General features: G+C 40.2%; 1 protein-coding gene across 4 annotated transcripts in view; it reads right to left on the minus strand.

Annotated features, from left to right (window-relative positions):
- Positions 1-3,767: 3,767 nt before the first annotated feature.
- Positions 3,768-22,902, minus strand: part of LRFN5 (leucine rich repeat and fibronectin type III domain containing 5) — a 95,291-nt gene continuing 76,156 nt past the window's right edge. For 2 of the 4 annotated variants that reach the window (XM_029079122.2, XM_029079120.2), the window contains 4 exons: positions 16,920-18,327; positions 15,497-16,209; positions 9,451-9,494; positions 3,768-4,178 (listed from right to left, as the gene is read on the minus strand). In XM_029079122.2, the coding sequence (XP_028934955.1) occupies positions 4,161-4,178; positions 9,451-9,494; positions 15,497-16,209; positions 16,920-18,307 (2,163 nt within the window). In that variant the 5' untranslated portion in view covers positions 18,308-18,327 and the 3' untranslated portion in view covers positions 3,768-4,160. Of the gene's footprint in view, positions 4,179-9,450; positions 9,495-15,496; positions 16,210-16,919; positions 18,328-19,535; positions 19,703-19,906; positions 20,016-22,902 lie in introns of those variants that run through there. The other 2 variants (XM_039914069.1, XM_007662835.3) reach the window with 2 other exon arrangements.

The raw sequence follows: 22,902 nt of genomic DNA on the forward strand, positions 1-22,902 counted from the left end.
GAATCTACCACAGCTCTTAGAACAGTGCTTGACACATAGTAAGTGCTTAACAAATACCATTATTATTATTATTTTTATTGATTTTTACCTATCTAAACAAGGGGGGGAGGTACTTAGATAGGGAAACACTTCATAGATGGGGTCACTAAATCTACAAACACATTGAATTATATCGTTTTATAAATAATACTTGTGGTATTGGATTGTGTAGTAGTATTTTCAATATGCTTCAGATGGTGAAGAAAAGATTTGAGTTCAATATATTTTTGCAAGAAAATTAGAAAAAAAAAATCTCTCCAATTCCTGCTAGCTGCATGGAAGAAATCTTGAATTTCTTCTCCTAGAAAATAAAAGGGATGCCCAGCTTCAGAATACAAAGGTTCCACCTCCAATTTACTTCAGAAATACATTCAAAAGCCATGCTTAATAATTTAAGACAACATCAACCTCTACAACTAAAATCAATTTGCATTTGTTGGATGCTGCTGCCAGTGCTCTAATCCACTTCAGAGCTGACTTCTAAACCAAAAGGTTGAGACGGCGATTCTTACGTCTTTTTAAATTATTACAGAAGTATCATTAAAACAACATTGGCATATGATATGGTGGTTGCAATGGAGACTCAGAAGTCCCGAGATCCATCCTCAACTCTACTAAATGATCTTAAAGTCTCACCTTGGGCAAGGCACTTAAACAGCCAATATCCCAAGGCTGGAGAACTGGGATGTGAGAATTGTAGGCCTGTCCGTGGACTCACTCGTACAGATCTTTGATAGTCTCACAAAATGCTTGCCGACCTCTCTCAACCCTTTAGGTTTGTGACACTCTATCTTTGATGTACATCAATGAGACAGAGAAGCACTCATCATATGGAAGGGAATGTACTGGACAGGGACAGGAGAAAATAGAATACTATTTACTGATCACAATTTTATTAATTGGGAAATGCTCACAACATTTCTGATTGAAGACATAATGCAAAAGACTTTTCTTACTCAAAAACATAACTGTTCATACTCATATACTCTTCACAACTGCATAGTATTTATGTTCCAGGCTAATGTACAGAAATCTTCCATGTATACTGATATATCAATACTATTCTTATTTACTTACATTAAAATAGTGTGCTGTTGACTCACTGACCACTGAACTTTCTTCTGTTGCTGAACCTCCTCTTCACAAGAGATAAATGCACACACAAGAGACAGTCATTAGTGAACGGATGGATCTAATCTTAACTTTTTGCTGCTTGAAAACGAATCATTTTGAAAGCTTCAGGCTAGATTTAAAGATATATGATTCAACACCAAGACTCAATGTGTCATTAATATAAAAGGGGCTGGTGCTTTAAGTTTATTTATTAATAGGAAGACAGAAACTATATTAAAATAACGATCTATACATGAATAATTACATCTTCATCTTCAAAGTCAGAAGCATTCATTGAATGGTTCAATGAATTGACAGCTGGACATCTAAAACTGTCTTCTGTCCTTTTTTACCCCTAGAATAAAGATTCCAGAAGAGTCCAATCCTGGGCCTGACTGTGGTGGTATCTGACATCCCTTCAAAGCCCTACTGAAGGTGCAACTCCTCCAAGAGGCCTTCCCAGACTAAGGCCCCTTTTCCTCAGCTCACCCTCCCTTCCGCGTCACCTCGGCTTGCTCCCTTTGCTCTTTCCCACCTCTCCCTGCCCCACAGCACTTATATATACCCATAATTCTATTCATTTATTTTGATGCCTGTCACCCCCCCCCCTTTAGTCTGTAAGCCCAGAGTGGGCAGGAACTCTCTCTCTTCATCGCTGATCTGTACTTTCCAATAGTTTCCAAGCACTCAATAAATACGATTGAATGCATGAATGAATGACAGTTTCAGAATTCGTTTCTGAAGAAAAGTTAAACACGATCGTCTCGAATTGTGATGTGGCTTTGGATCCAACTACAGTTTGGAGACAAGACCCTCTGCCACAAAACTGGTACAAGAGAATCAACCATCAGTATTATTTGCTGTGCAGAACACTGTACGTAGCACTTGGGAGAGTATGATAGAGTTAGTGGGCGCAATCCCTGCCCTCAAGCTCAAGAAAGGACTCCAAGATACTTATATTACTCATTTATTCTCTTAGATTTTCTAATGTAATTACCTCTAATTTATTTTAGTGTTGATCTCCCTCACTAGATAATAAGCTCGTTGAGGGCAGAAACCATGTCTACCAACTCCAATGCATTATCCCAAGCCTTCAGTACAGTGCTCTGAACAGAATAAGTGCTCGTTAAATATTATTGATTCATTTTTTACGGTAACTGTCAAGTGCTTACTATGTGCCAGTCACTGTACTGAGTGCTGAGGTAGATACAAGCTAATCAGGCTGGAAACAGTCCAGGTCCCATGTGGGGCTCACAGTCTTAATCTCCATTTTACAGATGAGGGAACTGAGGCACAGAGAAGTTAAGTGACTTATCCAAAGTCATACAGGAGATGAGTGGCAGAACCAGAATTAGAAACCAGGTCCTTCTATCCACTAGGCCACGCTGCTTCTCTTTGTTAATTGACCCCGATAGTTGTCCCCAAAGAACCCTAAACAGATGATGGAAATACACCCTCAAACGTCGATACTGTCTTGCCCAAATCACACCAGCTAAACACAGCTAAATCGTCCACACCAAGATCTAAATTCAAATGTTTTAACTTTTTAGATAAATAGGTTGCAGATTTAAATTGAGTTCAGTAAAATGATTTGCACCCGAGGCTGGCATATTTAACCGTAATTTTTGTAAACTAATAGGAGTAGATTCATATCATCCAAACCAGCAAAAAACAACTCCAGAACTATTTTTATAAGACTCTATAGTCACGGTCAATGCAAAGTATAAAATAGGCATCTGATAGACTTGGAGAAACTATGGAATCGAAGCACAATAGGGAAAATGGAGGGAAAAACGCAGCACCTGAAGGAGAATATGCCCAAAGTGAACATTTTACAATAGATTGAGGCTTTGATCAATTCAGTCACAGATGCCCATTCCATGGGGTTCAGCCCCCTACTGCTTTTGGACTGAGGATCCCAGACCTGCTCTACCCAGGACAGAACCTGAGAGTCTCCGATCAGGGCTGAGAGGACTCCAAATCACAGTGTTCAGCCCTATTAAGATCTCTGAAGCATTCCCCTCCTCATGCCCCCTCTTCACCCCTGCACTTTAATGCGCTTATTGGCCAAAAAAATACAAAGAAGCTCTAGTTTCAATCATCATCGTCATTTCACTTCTATCCACTTGACCTTACTTTTATTGAAACTTCACAGGGAGCCATGGTGTCTTCTGCCCTTTATTCAGATATAGCAACCTTTGTCTGTGTAGGACTTGACTCAAGAAGACCTGAGGCTAGATGCTTCCAGTGAAGCAGGGCAATGAGGTTCTGAAGCCACTGAGATACTCATAGCCCAGCTTCCATGACTGAGGCTCCCATTCTATTTGGATCTCCCCAACATACCTACCTTGAACTTCCCAGTCACTTCACATGGAAAAAGGGTTTTGTTTCTCTTTTCCTCTCTTAAACTGAGGTATTCTTGCATAATGTGCTATTTAAGCAGCAGAGGACTTTAGTCATGGACGAAAGAGTTCTGTTTTATGAAGTAACTTGGGTTTCTTCAGCTTAGAAAACTCTCTCTATTGCAAAACAGCACTATTATGCCTTGTAGTTGCTATTTTCAATAGTCATACCTGGGGTAAGAGATCTTTCATAAATCAATCAACGTGCACCTTCTGTAATAGTAAAACATTTATTTGTTAAAGTGATATAGGTTACTCAAGGTTCTACAGTCTTTGAACGCATGGTTGGCAGCTCTTAACATGGGTTGGTACAGAAGTCGATGCCAACGTGGGTCTGTTTTATTTCTTTATTTTTTAAAAAATACTTGGGAGGCCAGAAAAGATGTTTGGGGGAAAAAAAATTCTGGGAATTGGGGAGGAAACATAGTTGGATGGAGTCACTTTGAACAATTTCTGAGACTTTCTGCCTTCGTCTCAGATGGAAAGATCCTGGCGCACCAGTTCAACAAATTAGTTAGTCATCTGTGAGTTGGAGTCCCTTTATGCTTTACCAGTAAAAATATCAGTGGCAATATTTTTCTGGAGCTGGAAAATTGCTGATGTTCTTCAGATTGACTCCAGCCTCTGTGCAAACAAAAAGAAAGAAAACAGGCAGCTAATAAGATTTATAATCCTTTGCATTTTGCAATTCACACAGGTTTTCTTAAATATCTGTGACTAAATACACTACTGCACAAGACCATTTGCAGATCACTGCTGTGATCTGTGAATGATGGGTTGAAAGGAACGATAAATCCAAATGTGATTACTAAAGGCACGTCTCCCTGAGATTTATCCAGCCTCAATAGGTCAGTGATTTAAAGCTAACTCATGGTCTGAGATTATCTCCTGCACTAGACTGCCTGTTCATTCAAGCAAAGATATATGTCTGTTGAGAATGGATACAATTACAGTTATGTTCTCTAATCATGAGTCGATGTTTCACAAGAGACAGATACTGTAAGCACTTACTGGCAAATGATAGAGGTTATCATTACTATTGAAATTACTCTTGTTATACGTATTAAGTGCTTTCTTTGTGTTGAACAATGTACTAGACACTGAAGCTGATACAAGATAAGCTCCCCTAGACTGTAAGCTCGCTGTGGACAGGGAATGTGTCTGTTTGTTGTTATATTGTTCCCTCCCAAGCGCTAAGTACCAGTGTTCCACACATGGTAAGTGCTCAATAAATACCACTGAATGAATAAATGACAAACAAGTAAGACAGTCAATTATTTATCTTCAAAATGCTGTGTACCCTGCTTTCTTCTTATGCTGATTTATGTAGACATTTAGGCGCAACTTAAGATACCAGATATTCAAGAAAACTATTTAAAGTACTCCAGGTATTTACCCTGGAGCTTGCTAGGGTTTGACACAAAATAAGCACTCAATAAATATCATAATAATAAATATTCAGGACATTCAAGTCACATGTGTTTATACAGAACAGAGATGCCATAAATAATAATAATAATAATAATAATAATAATAATAATAATAATAATGTTGGTATTTGTTAAGCGCTTACTATGTGCCGAGCACTGTTCTAAGCGCTGGGGTAGACATAGGGGAATCAGGTTGTGCCACGTGGGGCTCACAGTCTTAATCCCCATTTTACAGATGAGGGAACTGAGGCCCAGAGAAGTTAAGTGACTTGCCCACAGTCACACAGCCGACAAGTGGCAGAGCTGGGATTCGAACTCATGAGCCCTGACTTCAAAGCCCGTGCTCTTTCCACTGAGCCACGCTGCTTCTCCAACAATCTGCCCAATCAGTGTGATCCCATATATAAAGAAACTGATCAATATTAGGCAGAATTTAAAATATGAGATTGAAAATTTTTTTATCAACTCAAAAAATACTACTTCACTAATACCATATTTTTGAAACTAATGATACGCAATGATAGCACATGAACGTGTTGGTTGTTGTTGAAAGGTTTTGTGAAAATGGAAATTTTTTTGAAATTTCTTGAAAGATTGAATTAATTTTTCCTAAAACTAATTTTCCCTTTGGGAAAATTAAGAAATGACCTTATTATATTTTCCAGTGATTGACTAAATGGAATTCAAGAAGAGTACTTTTTTTACATTCTTTGTTAAGCACTTACTACGTTGTTCCAGGCATTATACTAATTGCTGGGGGAGATTCAAGTTAATCAGGTTGGATACAGTCAATATTCCAGATGGGGCTCACAGTCTAAATCCCCACTTTACAGATGAGGCACAGAGAAGTTAACTGACTTCCCCAAGGTCACATAGTATTCAAGTGGTAGAGCTGGGACTAGAACCCAAGTCCTTCTGACTCCAGGCCCATGCTCTATCCACTAGGCAACACTGCTTCTCCTTCTTGTGCTTCATTTATAAGGGAAAAACAAATATTCGATGGGAAATATTTATTATTTATATATGCACAGATAGAGAGAGAGAAAGAGAGAGAGAGAGAAACTTCATGGCTTAATGGAAAGAGCATGGACTTGGGAATCAGAAGACTTAGGTTCTAATTCCGGCTCTGCTACTGTCTGCTCTGTGGCCTTATGAAAGTCACTTAACTTCTCTGTGGGTATCCTTAAAATGGATATTAAAATTGTGAGTCCATGCGGGACATGGACCTAATTAGCTTGTATCTACCCCAGTACTTAGTACAATGCCTAACACATAGTAAGTGCTTACAAATACCATATATAGGCTAATCAGTGGAACATTAACTGTAGGAGTCGGTTCTCATTGTTCTTTAAAAATATCAGGTACAATTATAGTTACACTTTACATAATCCCAGGAAATAATCCTATTGTACCTGGCAGTGGTCAGATCTTTACTAGAATCTTTTCCAGTTCTAGACCCCACAGACTAAGGGAACAGAGAAAATTTGGAAATGAGCAAAGAAGTATAAAATGGACAATGATTTCTGTTACTAGACTGTAAGTACCTCGAGGCTAATGGGTATTTTTTGATTCTGTGTACTCTCTCAAATAGTTTAGTACAGAGCTGTGCACCCAGGAAACCCTCCATAAATCAGTACCATCTGACGGATCTCTAGGGAATGGTTGAGACTAGGAACAGACCCCGAAGAAGAAAATGTCAGTTGAATAATAGTATTAACAATAGGAAATGGGCTTGATCAGAGGATCGATTGATTTAGGTTACATAAAAGAATATTCTTCCTGAATAACAATGGGTAACTATAAACTGTGGGAGATTTGTAAAAGGAAAACTGTCTAGGATGATTGGGTTGAGTGAGTGGTCTTCCTAGGGAGGGGATCAACCAATATGAATATGGGCTAGGCCCAACTACGATGAGTTTGGAGAGGGATGGCAGGCCACCATAAGGCCTCCAGAGTGACAGCTATAGCAGTTATCGCTGGCCCAGCTGGGTCTATGGTACCGCAATACCAGCCCATAAAGACTGATGCAAGTACAAAAATCAAATTGTAAACTATTTGGGGACAGGGAATATATGTCTTTCTTGTCATTGCTGCCTTTTCCAATTGCTCACTACACTGCCCAGCACTCAAAAAGTCCTCGATAAATACCACGAGCTGATTGATTGGTTTTCGGGATCTGAGAGGCAGCTGGCTTTCACACTAGTTTTCCTTAATTTCATGTTCATTTTCATTTTGGTTTTTAAGAATGCATTTGGTTATGCCCTTCCCATAGACTAATCTTAAAGGAATCAAAATTGGACAACTAAATATTCTCCTGCTCCATAATCTGTCAAAATGTACTTTTATTTTACCCAGTTTTTTCTTACATCCATATCCACGCACCTGCCGCAACATCATTAAAAACACAAATAGGTTGCATTTCTTCAGTTCACATCATCAATCAATGGTATGAACTGCTCTCTTACTGTGTGCAGAGAGAGTACAATAACAGTCGGAATCACATTTCCTGTCCATAATGAGCTTACAGTCTACAGGAGGTGACAGACATCAATATAAAATATTAGTTATGCTTTTTACACTTCATCTACCTTAGTGGAAAACTAATGTGTGTATTTTAAAGCTCCACCCATAGAAAAAGCATACTCTTTAGCACTGCTGTTTTACTAGATGGCACCTCAGTCTGGTTAGCTTGGGATAAACCAAAAACAATAGGAGCCTCGATTCATCGCTAAGTCGTACTTCATAGCTTTCATTCGCAGTGAAGTACCACTTATGTTCTGAAAGGCTTGGATGAGAACAATCTCTTCAGAAAAAAACAGTCAAGGAAACCATATTCTTTTTCTCTGACATTTGTTGGAATGTAGGACCTGCTAGAGCATAAATTACTTACCAGAAACACAGTCACCCTGGATTTAATGTATGCCATGGCTTTGTAGTGACTCCAATAAGATAAAGCAAAGGCTTTAGCTAATGAATTAAAGTTGTATTATGATTTCTAATATTACTTCTTTAAAATGGATCTGTATGTGTTTTATACAGTTCTAATACCTGGAAGAGAAAATCCTTATACGTGGATAGCCCTATTTCCTTAATATTTTAAGCCAATATATAAAGGAAACATCATGGAGGCATAATTTAGCCATTTATCTGAAGGCAGAAGAGTCACAGAATGACAAAGAGAAGATTAATAGGAGAGGTGACATACGGAAAGACCTTACGAGAAATGCTTAAACCTCTTCCTCATCCACCAATTGCATAAATGCACACCAGACTCTCAGGATGCCTGAGTTTGGCAAGACCAAGCCTTTCAAAGTGAAATAAAGTTCTTCAGGTGCACCCATGATAATCATTATAGCACATGACTTTCTCCTGGCTTTTTCACCCGACTTTAGTAAGCCAGGCTACTTTAACATAGCCTAGATTGAAAAGATCAGCAGTTCATTTCTTTTCCTCCAATTAGATATGTGGTCATAGAACCTGCAATTAGATGAGGACTTATCAGCACCTATCTTGTTCAGTTTCTGATAGCCAAAACCTGGCAGATTGTCTATAATGAAGATATTGTTGGAAAAGAGGTGGCTTGCTGCTTTTTGACCTGTATGGGTCACTAAACAGCCAGTTATTGCACTGAAAAAGATTAAACAGACAGGAGGGCTCAGAGATTAAAGCATCTCCTATTAAGGAAAGTTTTGTTATTTTTCAAAGATGGGATAAGGCTTTATGTTTGCTAGAGAAACCTTTGCTAGGCTTAGGAAATAATATGTTGAAGAGAAATGAGGAACGTATTTTCATCCTGTAACGTTACAATGACATTTTCTGGGTCAGGTCTGGGGTCTTCTGGGCTTCACGCAAATGGTTGTAGGCGCTTACAGCCATTTGAACACAATGCTGAACTGCTGCTCTGCACTGGGGAAATATTTCTGATGCATTCAGAAGACAGGGCCCTAAGAAGGTTTGAAAATTTGGTGGAAAAACATCAAGGAGGAGTAACTGGTGACTAATAAGAGGAGTGCTAGCCACAATTTACGGCAAGCCCTGAGTGTCGTTTGAAAGCTGTTCCATTCATTTTAGCCAATGATAAAATGTTTCTCTCATTAGCTTTTACTGGGAGATGATAGACTATTTCGGCTCTTAGGAAATTTGGAGCTACGAATGAATTATCTTTCAAACTGTGTTTTTGCCATTCTGTCATGAAACATTTATAAAAATGTACTTTCTTTAGCAGTAAATGGAACATACTCATTTAATATGGAAAATGGCTAAATTACAGCCCTAGAAATCCACATAATTAAAATGCAACTTTACTTTGGGTAAAATTGATGATGTCACTAAGAGCCTGCTAAAATGTAAATACACTCTCGTCTATTTGGAAACTAGATTCATTAGAATAAAATAGAAATTATTGTAAAACCTAATAGGTGCAATATAAATGTTCAAAATGTCTTTGAAATATAAAATGATCTCACCTGTGTATCATGGACAGTCTCGTCAACATTAGTCAGCAAAGCATCTGGGAATAAAAGTTCCAGTGTCATAAAGAATTAGTTGATTAAAGACGTTGGATCCTAATACATTTCCCATGAAATTCTTGATAAATTTCATCTTCACACAACCATGTCAGATAGTTTCTACCTTCTCAGTAACAGAAGTCTTCTAGCTACTCTCATTAACTCAGAATTTCCTTTTTACTATTTTGAGGCCCCTTACGTACTCCCTTCCAAAAACTATTCCTTATCTCAGGATCCTCCAAAAAGGTCTGCTTAAAGTATGAAACTATTATCGTCATATTTCACATTTTTCCCCCTCAGTACTAAAATACGAGAATCAGGCTTTTATTTTCCTAATTCACAATCAACATTCATCATGTGAGATTGCATAGGTGTACGCGTAAACATTTCTTAAGACAATCATGGCTGTAACTAGACTACAACACCATACTGACCATAGTTACAAGCCGCCAGGTTACAATAACAAACAAAAGCCAAACAATACAGAATAAAATAGAAACACATTTCCCACTTTCCAGTGCCTAATTTTCCTTGAACACATCTATTCTCAAACTAGCAGTTTCCTCATTTTCCTGATATCCAGAAAATATATTTCTACCTTCATATTCTCCCAGCTACTCTCCATAAAGGTTAAATGCCTTCACACAAGAGTGCAGATTCTTATTTATCTTTTCCCAGCAAGTGTCCCAAAGAGGCTCTGCATTCAGCAGGCATGAGAGATACAACTGGAATGGGGCCAGAGTGTCTGAGGGCAGGTATGTCCTTGAATCTTGCATTTCAACCACTCTCTTCTAACTTTTAAATTAAACATTTCTGTGATTCAGGTCTGGTGATTGCAAACATCACTTTTACATGAACAGAAAAATAATGTATATTCACTGTACACAAAAATGGATCTCGCGGGCCAAGTACATTATGTCAGAAGCAACAACACTGTATTGTCAGAGACTCCTGAACTTTCAGAGAGAGATCGTTTCTACTGGATGGATAATTGGGTTTCAGCAATGTTCAATCGATCGAAGGACCAAACTGAGCTGCACGCAGTTCACTTCAGGTCACTGGCTTTAAAATATAAATGAAGATATGGTTGTGTGTTTTCGCTTGAATACTTGAAGGCCTGCATTCTTTGGAACAAAGAAGGGTGTTTTTCTACTTCCCTTTCTAAAAAAGGGACAACTGTGAAAAATGGTAGATGGCTTTTTAAATGGAGAAGAAAAAAAAGATATCCTAAGAACAAATATGACAAATCCGAGTCTCTCTGCACTAAAGACTGTGTACTCCACAGGTGGATATTAAGCATCTAATGGTGAGGAGCTTTGTTAGAAAATCTCTCTCAGAAAGTCAACCCACATCCATCACCTCTACATTTTAGTTGAGGATTAAATTCAACTCCAGCAGAATAGAGGTGCATATATCAATGTACTTTGGGATGACTATTTTGCTGTGACTTTTTTGAAGTCTTTAGTGAAGGTAAAAAAGTATTCACTTTTCAGCACTTGATAAAACATGTGAGTTTCTGATGACATATGGTGTTTTTAAACTTTGCATGACAGAAAATATAAGCTCCTGAGAGTTTGGTGGTAGCTTCACATTTATTCACTTATCACAAATTACCCAGCACCTTTCCTTTTTCCTCATTCCAGATGATGTTCTTTTTAAATACTCTTTTTCTACAAGTGTCAGGATCATTTGCCCACAGAGAACAACTCCTCAAACATTACTAGACCCAAATCTGGTATGGGGCGGGGAGAAGGCTCAATTTTGTGGTGATAAGGCTGGGTGGATCTTAAAAATTCTCCCCTCTCCACTCCCAAGTTAGGAGTTTGTCACCTAAAGTGATTGTTGATGGACGGCCTCACTAGACTGTAAGGTCAAGGGCAGGAACTGTACCATCAATTTAGCTGCACTCACTAAGTGCTTAATACAGTAGTCTGTACAGAGGATATCCTCGATAAATACTTATAGTGGTGATGACTGCACATCTTTATCTGTCTCATCTCAAATATAGCAGCATTCTATTCTCTTGCATGAAAAGAGAGACTGCAGATTAGAATATTAATTCAATTTTCCTATAGTTTTTTATTGTTTCACCATACAAATCATCCTAGAAGCTGTTGTGAATATTAGCCTTATACTGTCTGAAAGGGTTATGAATGTTGAAAGTGAATACGAGCTTTGTGGAATGACAATCAGCTACATGTAGGGGTTTCCCCACCCCTGTGCCTCCAATAATAACAATGATAGAGGTATTGATTATGAATTTATGTGTCTAGAACTGTGGTTGATACTATTGGATCCATCAGACTCCCCCGTCCCACATGGGACCCAAAGTGAAAAGCAGAGGGAGACAGGTATTCAATCCCCATTTTACAGATGAGGCAACTGAGGCAAAGAGAAGTTCGGTGATTGGCCAAAGTACACACACCAGGAAAATGGTAGGATCGGTATTAGTACCCAGTTATTGTGACACCCAGTACCGTGTTCATTCTACTAGACAACACTGCTTCCCCTGAACCCTTGACTTTAATATTTTGCACTGCTACTGCCAGGCTGAGAAGCAATGGAATCAGAAGGAATTTGATTCTAATTCCAGCTCCGCCACCTGTCTGTGGTGTGAACTTGGACACGTCACTTCACTTCTCCGTGCCTCAGTTACCTCATCTATAAGTCTATAAAGATTAATATAAAGATTAAAACTGTGAACCCCATATGGGGCGGGGACTATGTCCAACCCAATTATCTTGTATCTACCCCAGCATTTAGTACAGTGCCTGGCACTTAATAAGCACTTAAATACCACAATTATTATTATCTGGAGGTCATGAGGAAGGAGAAGATAGAATTTCTTAATTCTGTTGGTGTGTTTTCTATCTCCCCTCTCCCCACCCTTTTCCTGGCCTAGGGCTTGACTCTTTTTACTTTATCTCGTAGAGAGTGTACACTGCTTTTAACTGAGGTAAGAAAAAGCAATTTCCTTCCAATCCTACCCAAAAAAAGAAATCCCTGGGCATTTTCACCTTAATTGAAAGATCCATTTAAAACGGGGATGCTGTCCAGTTCCATCATCGTGTATCTCCCCCAGAACCTTAGCATACAATATGAGCTTACTAAGTACCACAATCAGTATCTTAAAATGAAATATCAACCATCTCCTAGTGTTGTCTCAGCCATTTCTGAAGCTTCATGAACAGCCTTACCTCTGGAAGCTCCTTGTGTGACAGGGACTGTGCCCCTCCTTTGTTCTGTATTTCCCAAGCACCTAGTACATTGCATTGCATCTGGTGGGTATCAATGAATGCCACTACTAATATTCTTATAAACACCAAAGCCACCTCAAGATATGCTAAGAACGATCAATTTTTCTTCATGATAGTAGACTTTCCTTTCCACATGCAAGATATGCTGTGGCTACCTTGGGTTTGTAATAGGGGAGACGAGCAGATGGTATCCATTAAAAACACAAATCAGGTGCTATTTGCTTATTGAAGTCCACCTACTTCTCCCAAGCTCCGTCCACTCATTTCCCACTAAGAGTCTCCCGCTTCCCTAGCCCCTAAATTTAAAAGGAAATTTGGCAGCTACAGCAGGCGATACAGTCGGTCATCTGGAATGCAATCAAACAACTATATGCCATCTTAAAACACATCAGTGGGCAGTCTTATTAAGGCAAAACCAAATCCATTTTTAAGGTTTCATTGCCAAGTTGACTCCTTATTTAATGAGAATTATAACCAGGATTTCTTTTTTAAAGAAATAAATAAGGATTTCTTTTTTAAAGAAATAAGCAGACCAAGGTTTCAGTGAAACCTTATTCTTTTTCCGCAGGATTGTAAATAATCCTAGAAAATCCAAGTTAAATAATTTTTGGGTTTATTTTGTCAGTCTGATTTGTTAGTATTAACAAATGTTAAATATTCAAGCATACTTATTTTACATATAGAACAAAAATATATTTTTGTTCTACTCTACGGGAAATTATTTCTTAATGGCTTAGATCTCTATTGGCAAATATTTATGTATCACCCAGTAAGCTGTTAAGACCTCTATTATGTCAAAATGTTTTTTTTTCCATTTTCAACTTTAACCTAAAAAAAGTTATTGTAGAAAAAAAAACCCAAAACGTCGTAAATCAAACCAGAAGGCACTCCATACAAATAACATGCTGAGTCACACATTTCACGGGAGGAAACTAAACAGGTTTGGGAAGCTGTATTAACTCTTCAGACAACAAAGTTAAAAAGTTCAGTGCCCTTAAGAGGCATTCACTATTAGGGACTCCACTGGCTTGAAAGAGTTAATCGGCTTTTTCCCAAGTGACCGATTTACTTCCAAATCCTATTTGGAGTCATTTAACATGACTTTGGGTGGGTGTGACATTTTCACCATTTCTCAGGCCAGAAAATGCAAGAGTTACACAATCGAGGTGGTGGCCTCCTAGAACTGGTCCCACACTATCGTAACTTTTCTGAGAGCAGGGATATTCATTCAATATTGATTTATTGAGCGCTCAGTGCTCGGCACAGTGCTCTTACCCTAACTAACCCTAATCCTCACCAATAAATGTGCCTGGTTGACTGATTCGATTCTAACCAGTCAAGTATAATTTCATCAATCCTACCACGTCCCATGGCTAAGATGTTTGAGCTGGTTCAACCTACAACTCAGTGGATCCGCCCTTGGTTGCTGTATCAGAATTTGGTCCCCATTATATCATACAACCATCAGATGGGACATGTCCATGATTAACTGTCCTTACTATAGCGGATGTTTCTTAATTAAATTTCATCATGGGTTTTAGTTCCAATGCTAATTAAATTCAAAGAAATGTGAAACAAATGTTAAAATATGGATATGGGAAGCATTTCAAAGAAGTGAAATCTGTTATCGCATTCATCATTTTCTCTTCTATTTTCAACTGGGATTAAAATCAAAGTTTTAATGTATAAGAAGCCTACGTGTTGGGATTTCTGCCTTCCTCATTCATCTTTACCGGTCATATATCAAACCTATGCATGATCAGGCAGATGTGTTTAGATTAGGAGGTCGGAGCTCTATTCCTATATCTTGGAACCAGGCACGGATTTGTAACGAAAAGCTAGTGGAAGTGTAAATCTTTCCTCCTTTATCAATGAAAAATTAGGAATGATCAATGAAAATTATCCCAGTTGCGCCGGGGATTCTGGAGCGAGAATGTTGCTTAGATGGGTACTTACTTTAACAGTGTCTGGGTGTACTTATGGAATATTTTATTTTACACAACATACCAACACAGAGGGGTTGTTTTGTACAGCATTTGCCTGAGAAGAAAGGCAACGTCACTGTCACTTAAAGAAATACACAGTTGGGTCATTTTTAAAAAAATACTGATTTACTGATTTATCCATGAAGTGGTCTTTTGTAAGGTAGGAGGAAATTTCATTTTCTTTATGAAATGTTTTGTTTCTATGAGAACATTACTTTTGCTTACTGCTACTGTAGAACCAGGAAGTCAGACCTAGATAGAGTAGGGAAGGCACTGGTGTTCTTTCATGCTTTTTTATTTTACGCCCCGCCCCCCTCCCCCCAATCACGTCTATCTTTAAATGTTGCCATCAGTTGGTGTAGGTACGTATGTATGTATACACATATGGAAATACACTAGGAACCTTTCGACTTCAAAGCTTATCACAACCCTTGACGGAAAAGCCATAAATCTGTGAGACAAGCCCGGAATTCCAAATTCCTAAGAGGGAGTTCCCAAAGAATTGATATTTTTCTTTCCATAAAAAAGCAGGTCACACCGTGCTTTCCAATATCCACTCAGAACCCGAGAGAGTTGCTTTTCCGCTCTCCACATCAGAATTGACCGACCGGATTAGCACCCAATTCATAGACATGCTCCTTTTAGGCCAGAATCCATCTGTGTTCTGGGAGTTAACACGACAAGGGTATTCCACTAATTCTCTGTTCAGGGAGCTACTGCGCTGCGCTCTGGATCTGGCAGCGGGCAAAGTGAGAAACTTACTTGGCTTTGATTGTGCTCTTTTATACATGGGTGCCTCTTTGACTGAATCAGGAGGGCGACTAGCTAACTGCAGGGCAGTGGAGTTATTCCTGTTAGTGTTTTGGGACTCGGCGTTTGTGACGGCTTCGTTCTGTGGCTCGTTGCTTGGCTTGGATCCAGTCTTTCTTTTCTGCTTTGGGGGCCCAGAAGTACTTGGAGTCCAGGGATGAGGCAATGCAGAGGTAGTGGTAGACGAGTCCTGACTGGAACACACGTCTGACGACTGAGTCCCGCCGTCACCAGGAATTTTACAACACTGGCTGTTCTCTTCGTGTCCCACAGCTTGTTTGGAAATGGATGGGGCCACGGCTCCGCCACAGCCTTGCGTCTGAGCCCCGTTCGTCTGAGAGTACACATTGCTCACCTTGGTCACCTTGTGCTGACCGTTGTTATTACAGACCTTGTAGCGGATCATCAGAATGATGATGAAGACCAGTACGGAGGCCACTATAATCCCACCAATTATAATAATCATCGTCCCCCCTAAGAACTGAGACTGCATGAAATGGCACCGGACGTAATCCTGTTCTGTCGTAAACTGGATGCAACCCACGACTCTTGTGGCAGTGAGAGAAGTGATGCCATCATCATATATTGCCAAGACACACAAGTCATAGACAGTCCCAGCAGCCAGGTTATTGACAAGAAAGGTTTTGCTTGTAGGAGGTATCATTCTGGGGACAACGGAATACAAAAAAAACATCACGGTTTCCACTCTTGATATCTCACAGCCATTACGAAAAGGAGAGACTTAAAGACCCGCGACGCCGGAGACTGGCCCGATTCGGTATGTACCCAATTAAAATGGCTCCGAGCCAGAATCGGACGGAGCCTACCGTGCATTGATGGTGTCTGCGGCTTTCATCGACAAACCTACGATCACGGGGTTTGGCAAAGCCCAGCTTCTAATGAGAGCCGGTGCTGAAAAAAACATTTCTAACTAATCGGTTTGGAAAAGGGGGACGGTTACGTTCTCTGTCTTCCCGATAAATCCATTTGACCCCTAGACCAAATTAGAACCAGATTGGAAGTCGAGAGGAAACACCGGCAAAGAGAGCATCAGAGGGTCAAAGTAGACAGACATTTACAAAAAAGAGGGGGACTGTTAAGAGCCCTTAACTTGCCTGACCACAATCCACCTGATTATCCGATTACCACAGGGACAATGGAGAGACCATCCCCAAATAACAGGGTGCTAGATAATTCTGCTACATACGTTCATCTTCCTTGTCATTTGCGCTCAGGCCGAATAGCTGCACTGAGCCCAGATTCTAGAGCACCAAATTTCTCCTCGATTAAACAGTATCCGGTGAGGCATTAGCAACCCAGCCACCAAAGCTTATTCGACAAGGACGCGGTGCGTGCTCAAATAAACCGATCTTACCTGTAAACAAGTGAATCATCATAAGTACCGTTGTACTGGATTTGGAACATACGGATTCCGGGGATATTCCTCTGAAAGTTGAATTTGAGCAGCGCGGTCGACGACGTCGCTTCTGCCACGACCACTTTTTTATCTTGGCTAATTTTGGTATCCCCGTTTGCGCTACTGGCATTGGAACCCGACTTGGTGGAGGTGGAGATGTCGGAGGAACCGGGGTCAGGCTCGTGGATGTGATTCGTGCTGTTCAGCAAGTGAGGAAGCTTGATTATATGCAGATCCACCGACTGCGTCGCCTCCCCGGCGGGATTGGAAGCGATGCAGGTAAAAGAACCCGTATCCTTAACGGTCGTGATGAGAATGTCCAGGGTTCCATTGTCGTACACGAGCGACCGCGTTGCGTTGGAGATGAGCTTTCCCTCCGGAGAGATCCAGTGGATTGCCGGTTCCGGGTCCCCACGGGCCTTGCACCTCAGGGCGGCCCTCTGACCCTCCAGCACCCTCAGCTCGTGCGTGTGCCTGGTGATGAGCGGAGGCTCACACAAAAACTCTTCCTCTGGGATTGACCAGAAGTAGCGCCCGGATAAGAGCGCCGGAGAGGCGCAGGTCTCCAGATCATCTTCCCTCGAGAGCCGCCTCAGCCACAGCAACTCGCAATTGCAGTGCAGGGGGTTGCCCCCGAAGCTTAGCGCGAAGGTGGACGGGCTGATGATCCCTGAGGTGGCCAGGACCTGAGCTCGCTGGAAGAGCGGATCGGGCGGCAGCTTCTGCAATTTATTGGACGTGACGTCTAACCTCGTCATCTTATGCAGGTGGGAGAAAGTCCCCTTGGGAATATGGTCGATCATATTGTGGTCCAGGCTGAGGGTGTGCAAGCTCACCATCTTCTCCACGGCGTCCCAGGGGATGGTCTCCAGGTTGTTGTAGGACAGATCCAGTTCCTCCAGGGCCAGGACGTCGTCGAAGGCCGTGGAGGAAATTAAAGTCAGCTGGTTGTTGTTAAGTATCAAATGGTGGAGGTTGGAAAGTCCGCTAAACATGTCGTTGGTGATCTTAGTCAATCGGTTGCTGTTCAAATGCAGGGCCCGCAAATTGCGCAGGTCGGCAAATGCATGGGGGGTAATAAAACTGATTGTATTCCGGGAAAGGGTAAGGTCCACCAAGCTGGTCATGTTGGCAAAATCTTTCCGCTTGATATTTGTAACAAAATTGTCAGCCAATCGCAGTTCCACAGTTCTTCTGTCAATATTGGGCGGGACGAATAACAGCCCTTTCTTGGCACAGAGGGTTGCGAGATTAGGAGACAAAATCTGACAGACACAACGCTTGGGGCAGATCTGTGCTCTCACTGCTATGCCAATGAACAGCAGATATAAAAGCAGTTTTTCCATTGTAGATCAGGTTTAAGAGCCTAGAAAAAAAGGAGACGACAACTCCTGTTAATACCTGGAAAGTGAGTGCTTTTACGTCCGACCGACCGAAATTTAGATCAATGAAAACACAGGAACTTAAGAGAAAGAAACAAGGAAAAATTGGCTAGAGGAAACAGATGGGCTAAGAGCAGAACCATTACCAAATTGCGTGACTAAATGATCTGAAGTCGTCTTTCTCAATTTTTAAGCTAGTAGAGTAGATTGCAAGTACCATGAGGGCAGGGATTGTGTCCTCCAACTCTTTTGTTCTCTCCCAAGTGCTTGGTAGAGTGCTCTGAACACAATAAGCACTCAATAAGTACCACTGATTTGTTGATTAAAGCCCAGCTGATGATACTGATTTATTGAAATCACAGAAAACTGATATTCTCACACAAATTCCAATATATTTTTACAGTCCAAAGAAAATGCAAATATTTTGCTAGTCAAAAAGTTTAGTATTTACATTTCACTTAAACTGAAAGGCTGGGTCTGATTATTTTTGTGTAAAAGAACAGATTGAAAAATTCATTAGAAGTCTCTCAGACATCAATTCGCTCTTGAAAATGAAATTTTGATGATGTGTGAGGAAAGGGCCGTATGCATGAAATTACCTGAATTGTAATTTCCAAGGAAAAGGATGTGTACAATATGAGTGGAATTTGAACACAATGAAAACCTCCAATCATTAATACAGCAACAATATGAATAGTTTCTCCCCCAAATCAAATACATTATGACTTCTAGTGGGAGCTTAGATTTCCTGAATTGAACTTTTTTTTTCCTAGTCCAACACCAAAAGGCAAAGAGAATGATGGGGATTCAAATGCATCTCCCAAAGTGTTTCTTTGGAATGTGTATTAACAGGTATATAAATGACCACAGGCAGAAATAGAACAAACATAAATTTTCCAAGTTACTTCAAATATAGTTCTAAAAATATAATTTGGCTCTGAACACCCTCAGGGTGTTCAGGATTTAACTTCCACCAATTCCCAAGATAGACTTGTCGCAGACACGATGGACTGGGGTGTTAATAAATATAACTGAACAAATCATGACTAAAAATCTTAGTTTCGACTTCACCTACCACCGCATCCAGACCTATGAAGCAAAAGATAATAATAGAAAAACTCCTGTGGTGGGTGGGTGGGTGGATATATTATTACTTTTTCCCTAAGAGTGACACAAGCATTTCACAACTCACCAGGACTCTGATAGCTGGTAGGCGGTTTCAGAAATCCATGGGGAAAGGTAGGATTTTGAAATGAAGTACACAGTGGTGCGATTTTACAGGCTCACCCACTATGAAGCTCTGATAATGAATGACTAATTCTGAGACCATCAGAGATAATAGTAAAGGCGGCATCTCTCTGAGCAGTCCTATTTTGGTTAAATCATGATCCTGTAATAGAGAGAAACCACTGAATCAGAGCTCAGTATGCTCCCTTTTTGAAGCAGCTAGGGTAAAATGGTGATTGTTTATTTATAACTTCAGAGTAGGGGTTCTGACTCAGCTTAATAGTCATTCTATTGCAATTCCGAAGACAATATTTATACCTCTAAATGCAGGCATACCTATTTTGTCAATCAATTTTTATCTGGATCCACTGTGATCCATTTCCAAACAAACGGCGATTATATCATCAAGTTCAGAAAATGGTCTTCCAGCGGGGAACTATCTTTTAGCCGATGGCTATGGCCAACCATATGCTCAAGAATATCAGTATTTATCTGACAATTAGAAAAGGAGATAAAATCAGATTCATTTCCTATAACCAGCTGAGAGTATAATTTGTTCTTCTTAGAAACCAATAGCAAACCAATTTATACATTCAGTTAGCAAAAAGTTATTTGGTGGCTGCAGTTACAGAGGGCCAGGTCTTACACCACAGTTGCAACAATTCAATTACTTCCATTTTTGTCCAATCTTACGGGGCGGGTCTCAATCTTGAATTAGTCATTCCAAATTTGGTTCCACTATCATGACTGAAACTCTTTTTTCTATTACTTGTGGGAATTTTAAAAATATCCATTCCTTCATTCAATCGCAATTTATTGAGCGCTTACTGTGTGCAGAACACTGTACTAAGTGCTTGGAAAGTACAATTCGGCAACAAATAGAGACAATCCCTACCTAAACAACAGGCTCACAGTCTAGAAGTGGGGAGACAGACAACCAAACACAACAAGTAGACAGGTATTAATAGCATCAATATAAATAAATAGAATTATAGATCTATAAAAAATACCCCTTCCAAACTGTTTCTAGTCTCTACTTCATGGTTTTCATGTGATGTATTCAAAAGACTGTATTTCTGAAGATGGGTGTTACAATTACTAAAATAAAAAAGGAAAATGCTTTGAAATTTCAACAGAATGGCAACATACACAGGTAGACTCGAGGCTGGGGAAGAAAGAGATTACCATTGATTAAGCTTAATTACTACCACATAAACCTAACAGTTCATTATTTTTATCTTTCCCTTAGCAATGGTTTCTCTAGGTTTCTCTAATGCTTGATTAGCGTACCTCTGTATTCCCATCCAAGTATACATCCTTTAGGAGACAATATTTCCATCAGTTTATCTTTGCAATTCAATAACATACCTCAATTGTACATATATACACAAACACGAAAGGATGCAGATTTTTAAAAATCAGTTTTACCAAAATAAGGGCTAACTAGATTTCAACTCTCAGATTCAGGATAAAAATCAGAAAGATGGGCCTTCTTGGCCCCAACCTGAGGGAGAGGCAGAGCATACCAGAGCCACGCTTGGGTGGGAGGGGGCGGGTAGTCTTATAGCAGAAATTTCGGTAAGATAGGCAACCACAGGTGGTCCACATTCTCTGCCCTCTCCTAGAGCAATCAGAACCTGTGGGGAGGGAATATGTTGTTATACTGTACTCTCCCAAGCGCTTACTACAGTGTTCTGTACACAGTAAGCACTCAATAGATACAACTGACTGGCCTGACCCCAGGCTATGGCTGGGGCTTTATTTGGCTCAGGGCCAGCCTGGTGCATTTCTCTCAGCAAATACCATAACTACTTTAACACAGAGTCTTAAGTCAGTGAATTTAGAACTGTCAGCCTGATTCTCCTCAGAGACTACTTGTTTGGAGCTATTGGCCTGGGGAGTGATGCGAGTTAACAATCAATTTATTGAGCATTTACTGTGTGCAGAGCAGTGTACTAAGCACTTGAGAGAGTACGACACAGTAGAGTTGGCAGACAGGTTCCCTACCCACTACGAGCTTAAAGTCTACAGGGGGACACAGTCATGAAAAGAAATAAGTAATTTATAGATGTGTACAGGAGTGCTTTGGATGTACCTAAGTGCTGAGAATACATTACATTCGCCTGTTTGGTATATGAGGGAAATCATTTGGGAATCGAATTGGTCTTTCTCCGTTTCCTTTTGGGGCTTGAAAGAGCATTTTGGGAAATCTGAACTATCGCTTTCCTCACAGTCTCATTTGTGGCTTTACATAATAATGGATCTACAGTGTTACGTTATCCATGGTTCTGCTAACAGAGATTGAAGAATCTCAATCACTTCACCACCATTTCCCAGTGGAATGAGTTTCTCCGGGATGTAGAGCATTGGATCAGGTACTTGGGGACATAAATACTAAAGAAAAGAAAAGATATGGTTGTTTTTGAGTACGGCTTTGAGCACAACATTTATATACATACCTGTAACTGATTCATATTAATATATGTTTCCCCTTCTGGACTGTAAACTTGCTGAAGGCAGGGAACATGTCTACCCACTCTGTTGTATTATACTCTCCTACAATCTTAGAAGAGTACCCTGCACTCACTAAGAGCTCAATAAATACCTTTGATTGATTACATTCTGATGGAGCATAAGTGAATTGGGGTTGGTAGAGTGAGACTGCACTACTGAATCTGAGCAACTCTTGCTATGAGTTTATCTTCTTGTAAGTAAAGGTAAGCTGGAATCTCTGAACTTAAGCAGGGGCACAGTAGAGGTGGAAGCAACTTAATTTCTTCCACATAAAATTTAGAGGAAAAGATCTAAGAGAACAGTGAGACCAGATGATGGAATCAGAATGAAGTTGCAGGGCCAGGGGGAGGGAGAGAGAGAGGAAAAAAAGACCAGCAAAAAGTTGAATTCATAAGTTTTAAATCCAAAATCTGGGTGGGGGCGGGAAGTTCCGGCAACCCTCCCCCAGAACGTCTGTAAAAACTGGCACCATCTGGAAGCTTTTGAAACACTGAACGAAATACATTTCCCTTTGTCATTTTCTTTTTTTAGGTTGTTTCCAATTCTGGGACCAGGGTGAAAAGTTGAAAGCCTCTTTGTGTGGGGATCAACAACCTGGGTGCAAAGTCTTCCCACTCTGCCAGCCAATGTGATACTTTAATTGACTGGCTTTCCCTCGTATCATCCTTTTTATGGGCTCAGGTCTCTCTACTGCAACTAGCTCTGTGGTTCTGACTTATCTGATGCTTCCTAATGACTCCCTAACTTTCTTTCTCTTGCTTATTTCTCTTTTTAATACCCCCATCCAGAAGCATAAGTGCTGCCATAGGTAGGTCATT

Source organism: Ornithorhynchus anatinus, chromosome 14, assembly GCF_004115215.2.
Source record: "Ornithorhynchus anatinus isolate Pmale09 chromosome 14, mOrnAna1.pri.v4, whole genome shotgun sequence".
Classification (NCBI taxonomy): domain Eukaryota; kingdom Metazoa; phylum Chordata; class Mammalia; order Monotremata; family Ornithorhynchidae; genus Ornithorhynchus; species Ornithorhynchus anatinus.